General features: G+C 54.5%; 1 protein-coding gene across 1 annotated transcript; it reads left to right on the top strand.

Moving 5' to 3' along the window:
• The first annotated feature begins 3,621 nt into the window (after positions 1 to 3,621).
• On the top strand, positions 3,622 to 5,523 carry LOC129595022 (uncharacterized). Its single transcript, XM_055491925.1, has one exon. The coding sequence runs from the start codon at positions 3,622 to 3,624 to the stop codon at positions 5,521 to 5,523; it is 1,902 nt and encodes a 633-aa protein (XP_055347900.1).
• Positions 5,524 to 5,927: the final 404 nt, after the last annotated feature.

The following is a 5,927-nucleotide window of genomic DNA, read 5'->3' as shown; positions in this document are numbered from 1 at the left end:
CGATCTGCCACGAAAACAATGGAGCGATCGTCCAAGCCCTCAGAACTCGGAATGAAGAAGTCTGGGAGCATGGTAGGCCACCATCCCCCGGACCTCCCGAACCGGGAAGGTGGGAAGGACCGACTCAGCAGACCCCAACTAGGGTTACTGACGGTCTACTTGGACCATCCGCCGGAACAGCGGAGGAAGGCGAAGCCGACGAATTTGGAGATTGGGACTCGGAAGCCTCGGATGTACAGAGCACAAGTGACTCACCGGACACTGACTCCGATAATGAGCCATCCGACCCTTCAGACAATAACTCATCGGATACTTCCGATGACGACGACGATAATGATATCGGCTTCGACCCTTCGGTTCAATGGGTAGGAATCGACACACCCCCGGACGAACCCCCAAAAGGTGGATCGTCCGGCAACGAACCCTCAAAGGAAGCCCAGCAACCCCAGAACGGAGGCTCGGGCCAACAACGGGCTGAGTTAACCGCAATTACGGTTTCTCACCCGGCGGACAGCCCTTCAACCTCGGCTACGTCCAGCGATACGGGCCTAGAACAGGACCCTAACACCTCCGAAGCTGAATCCTCGGAAGGCAGCCCCACGTATGACGTCCGTGCGGCGGGACAACGGGTATCTCAGACCGACGACGAACAGATTGCCCAACAGGCGACATTCGTCGGAGGTAACCCGGTTGAACCCGACAAAAATACAAGTCCAGACGGAGCCTCGGCTAAACCGAAGGCAGCCTCGGTACGACAGACTAAGTCCGAGAAGACCGTCTATAACCCATGGAAACGGGTACGGAGGCCGAAGCCAATAGCTACAGGCCCAACCGTCAACCGTCTTCAGCTCCACACCGAAGATAAGGACGAAGACCGACAGCCCGTGTTCGTTGAGAACAAGTGCACCTTACCACCCTTTTCAACATGTGCCGTACTGGTGCGAACTCTTAAGAGCATGGCCCTTCACCGGGAGATCCATTTTGAATCCTTCCGGCGGAAGCATTCCGGAGTGCGGCCGATCGAAGACACGATCGAGATCCGACCAACTTGCGATACCGCATGGATCAAGATCCAAAACGCGACTGAGTACAACCAGGTACTCCGAAGGGGTGCGAAGATCGGATACATGCACTACAGCGACACCTACGGGTTCGAGCCCGACAATGAAGGCATCGAATGGGAAATCCCGATGGGAGTAGCCCGGGTCTCACAACATGGAGACCGGCCATACAGCTTACCGAGGACGACACAATATGACGCCACTACGGTACGGACCCAGCAGAAGGTCCAGCTACTTCCCAGGGCTATCGTCGAAGTTACGGTAACCCTCGACATAGAAGTCGACCCCGCTAAGAACAAGTACCTGATGTACCTCGGCTCGGAAGAAGCCTTAGCGGAAGGTATCGAGATGAAGGATGGTCCGACCCCACATGACGGGAAGAAGTTCACCATCCTCGTGGCTAACCACACTAATAAGGACATAACCATCCGGAAAGGAACCCCAATGGGTCGAGTCGAGCCGTACGAACATATGACGGACGACCAAAAGGCCCGGGTCCGACTTACCCAAGAAGGTGACGAAGACCCGGCAACCGTCGAAGAACAAAAGAAAGCCATTAACTCCATGAGGCTCGGTGACAACTTAACCGATGAGCAGCGACAAGTTCTACGGGACATCGCATGGGAGTATCGGCTTGTATTTCCAACCTCAAAACGACCCTACGGTGACGTCAAGGGAGTCACCCACGTCATCGACGTCCAAGGTGCAAAGCCTATAAAAATGAACCCAACTAGAACCAGTTGGAAGGGTCGTGAATTCATCTCCAAACACGTCCAAGAGATGCTGGACCAAGGAGTGATCGAACCCTCCGACGCAGCATGGAGCTTCCCCGTGGTCTTGGCAGCCAAGAAAAACCCGGACGGCTCCGTCGGAACCAGGTTCTGCATCAACTACATCAAGCTGAATGCAGTTACCAAGAAGAACAACTACCCTCTCCCGAACCCGGACGAACTACTGGACAAGTGCGCCGGGATGGAATATTACGGCAAGGTAGATTGCCAATCCGGTTTTTGGCAGATCCCAATGGACGAAGCCTCGAAGGACATGACAACCTTCGTTACGCCAGAAGGCATGTACAGGTTTAACCGGATGCCGTTCGGAGTCTGTAACGGACCCGCAACCTTCCAGATGCATGTCGATAAGATAACTGCAAAAGCCCGCAAGAAAGGTGTTTTTGCGTACATCGATGACATCATCTTCTTCGGCCGGACCTTTGAAGAATTCAAGGAAGCCTTCCGAGCCACCCTGGACTGCCTACTTGAGGCCGGGTTCACCATCAAACCCTCGAAGTGCGAGGTTGGAACGGATAAGTTACCCTTCCTCGGACATGTCCTCAGCAAAGCCGGAGTCCAGACCGACGACGAAAAGGTAGCGGCTATTGCGCAACACCAACCCCCGCGAACAGAACGCCAATTACGGTCGTTCCTCGGGTTGGCCAACTACTATCGAAAGTTTATCCGCAACTATGCCCAACGGACATCGAAGATGTATGAACTCCTTCGGAAGACTAATTCCATCCGGACAGACTGGACGGACGACCATACAGCGGAGTTCAACGGCATCAAAGAGGCTCTAACCACAGCCCCGGTACTCGCAAAGTTCGACCCGACCAAGAAGACGGTAATCGAATGCGATGCCAGTGGAGCCGGACTTGGCGCGGTGTTGTCACAAGAAGACCACCCTGTAGCATTTGCCAGCCGAGTTCTCCATGGAGCCGAGAAGAACTACGGAGTCACCGAATGGGAATGCCTAGCCGTAGTTTGGGCCGTCCAGAAGTTTAAACACTTCATTGACCATGGACCCTTCACCGTCAGAACGGATCACCGAGCCTTACAGAACCTGATGCGCTGTGAGTCCAATAGACCCGGCATCAACCCCCGGTTAACACGGTGGGCTTTGGCTCTGCAAGGCAAGGACATCACCATCGAGTACAAACCTGGAGTCTTCTGCGACAACGCGGATGCTCTGTCTCGGTGGCCCCTTGAACGACCCGACGATAATGACCCCCATGAAGAATTGGACCAGGTACCTAACTTTGAGGACTTCAAGGATGAGATCAAAATAAGGTCTCTCCGGGTACAACGACATGAAATCAAGGAAAAGAGCCGAAGACATCCGGACCTCATACTCGAGCCCGGAGGCTGGACGGACGAGGCTAAAATAAGGTCTCTCCGAGTGGCAGCTGAATGGAGGCAGACCACAAATATGCGTCGCCCCGTTCCAAAAGCAACTCCGCTGCCCGGATGCAAGGTCATCTCGGACTGGAACGACCTATCCACCCCATATGTACGGGTAATCAACGTAGTCGTACCGGACGACCCGGGCTCACAAGGCGAGTCGAGGGTCGGAACCGCAAAGGTACGGACTACCGAGGTTAACGGACCGGAGGTCCCGGGTTCACAAGGCGAACCCGAGGACGAAGAAGAAGAAAAGCCGATGGAGTCCAACAAGGAGTTACGCAGACTGCAACTCCGGGACCCTCACCTCCGGAAAGAAGATCGATGAGCTGGAAAACCAGGACCAGCTGGACCATAAGTCCCCATTGTTGGAACATTACCAGATGAGCGGAGGTCTATTGTACCGGCTGACCACCCACAACACCAAGTTGGAACGACGGTTCGTGGTCCCGCTCTTCATGCGAAAAGGCATCATCCGAGCACTTCACGACGGAAAAACCGGCAACCACTTCGGCCGCGTGAAGACATTGGAGGCAGCGAAGCTTCGGTACTACTGGGACCGGATGCTATCCGACATTCACGACTATGTGGATAACTGCCCCCGGTGTACCTTGGTGAACAAGCCTCGGACCAAACCACCCGGTAAACTCCAGAAGATGGAGGTCGGTGAACCATGGTTCCGAATCTACGCGGACTTTAAAGGACCTTTACCTCGGACTGAGTCGAAAGGATACCAATACATCGCGGTCGTTACCGACCAGTTCACCAAGTTCACCATAGCCCGAGCGACCAAGACTAACTCGGCAAAGGAGTTCGAAAAGTTCTTCGTGGAGGATGTCGTCCTAAAATACGGCATGCCAACCCACCTTCACACCGACCAAGGATCCCACTTCACGGCTAAGACCTTCGCCAAAGTGGCCAGGATCTTCGGGATCGAGCATACCTTCGGAACAGCCTACCACCCAGAGGGTCAAGGCCAAGTCGAACGTTCCATGCAGACGATCTGGGACGGAATTCGGAAGGAATGCGACGCCAAGGATGGTCACCGATGGCACCGGAACCTACAGTACGTAGTATGCGGAATCAACCGAGCCAAACATGCGACCACCGGGTTCTCACCCTACTACATGCTGTACGGACGTGAGATGACCATACCTCAGGACGTCATCACCGGAACCAACGCACCGGAACACTACACAGACAAGGAACAATACATCAGAAGGATGAAGGAACGGCTCCGAAGGGCTCACGACATCGCGAAGACGAACATCGATGAAGCCTTCCAGAAAGCAGCCGAACTTTACAACAAGAAGAAATCCGTACCGGACTTCCAGAAGAGGGACCTCGTCCTGGTAGAGTATCCCAATAAGGATCCTACCAGGAAGGAACGGTACGATGGAGTATGGACGGTACTCAACTATAAAGGACCCAACAACCTTTGGCTCCGCAACGTCGAAACCGGAAAGGAAGATGTTGTCGCCGTGGATAGATGTAAGCATCATCCAAGCAACAAGCGTCGGCGGATCACCCGATCTTACGGCCAGAAGAAATCCGAGGTAACCCCGGGTAATAACCTTGCAACGGTGCCGTACCCCCATGAGGGTCAGCCCGCTCGCAATACCCGGGCCCGAAAGGCTAACTCAGCCGAAGATAAGCCGAAGGAACCGGCAAAGGAGCCTCAGAAACTGGAATTAACGTCGGTTCAGGACCCCAATAAGGGTTCGTCCGACAAACTAAGTCCGGAGGAACCTCCCAAACCCAAGGGAAAACGTGGCCGACCGAGGAAGAAGCCTCCGTCGGACTTCGAGACACCAGCCCTGCAGGAATTGCAGAAGCAGGCTGTGATAGAGGATGAACCCGAGGCTGTCCCGGAGAAGCCTAAGGACTTAGCCGGATCATCCGAGGCTAACCCGAAGAAGTCAGTGGACTTAGCCGCAGCACCCGAGGCTACCTTAACCAAGCCTAAGGAGCCTAAGGCATCGAAGGAGAAGCCGGTAAAAGCGAAGAAAACGGCGAAGAAGCGACCTGACACACCGGTCCCGGCAACCCCAACCGATAAGACGGTTGAACCCCCGGCTCCAAAGCGGAAGTACGGGACGGTCAAGAAGCCTAAGTTAACGGCTCAGGAGGTACTTGAAGAAGCTCAAGTGGCCGAAGATGAAGCACACAAGGATATCCTCGACAGGATCGCTGAAGGACGGGCAGAACCGGTCAAATCGACCAAACCCACAAAGAAGCCCAAAACATCAAAACCCACCACACCACAAACATGGGGCCATAGTTAACCTAGAATAAGTTAGGGCTTAGCTAGGACATAGTTAAGAATGGACCTTTGGTGTCGGAATGGGACCTCTTCAGTTGTGCATGGAATCTTCAGTTGAACTTATTTGGCCTTATCAGAATGCTAACGAGCCGTATCTCCTTTATCCCAACAGCCCCTCATAACGATGTCTGACCGACGACGAGACCCTCCATCGAGCGGATCGAACAGCAGCCGACGCGACAACCGACGATCTCAGCCGTACCCGCACGACCGATCGGGCTCCCGAGCTGAGACGCGTTCGGCCACTCAAACCCCAATCCCACAGGTAACAAACCCGCATGCGAACGTAGCGGCTGATTCTTTGGCAGGTTTAACGGTCGGGTCACGGATGGTCACTCAACCCCGGACGATCCCCCTCCAGACCTT

Source organism: Paramacrobiotus metropolitanus, unplaced genomic scaffold (genome assembly GCF_019649055.1).
Source record: "Paramacrobiotus metropolitanus isolate TYO unplaced genomic scaffold, Prichtersi_v1.0 Parri_scaffold0000073, whole genome shotgun sequence".
NCBI lineage: Eukaryota > Metazoa > Tardigrada > Eutardigrada > Parachela > Macrobiotidae > Paramacrobiotus > Paramacrobiotus metropolitanus.
Note: the sequence above shows the minus strand (reverse complement) of the source record. Positions and strands in the feature narration are given on the sequence as shown.

Excerpts from the sequence above, each read along its gene's own strand:
- LOC129595022 (XM_055491925.1), top strand. The coding sequence starts at position 3,622 with ATGAGCGGAGGTCTATTGTACCGGCTGACCACCCACAACACCAAGTTG.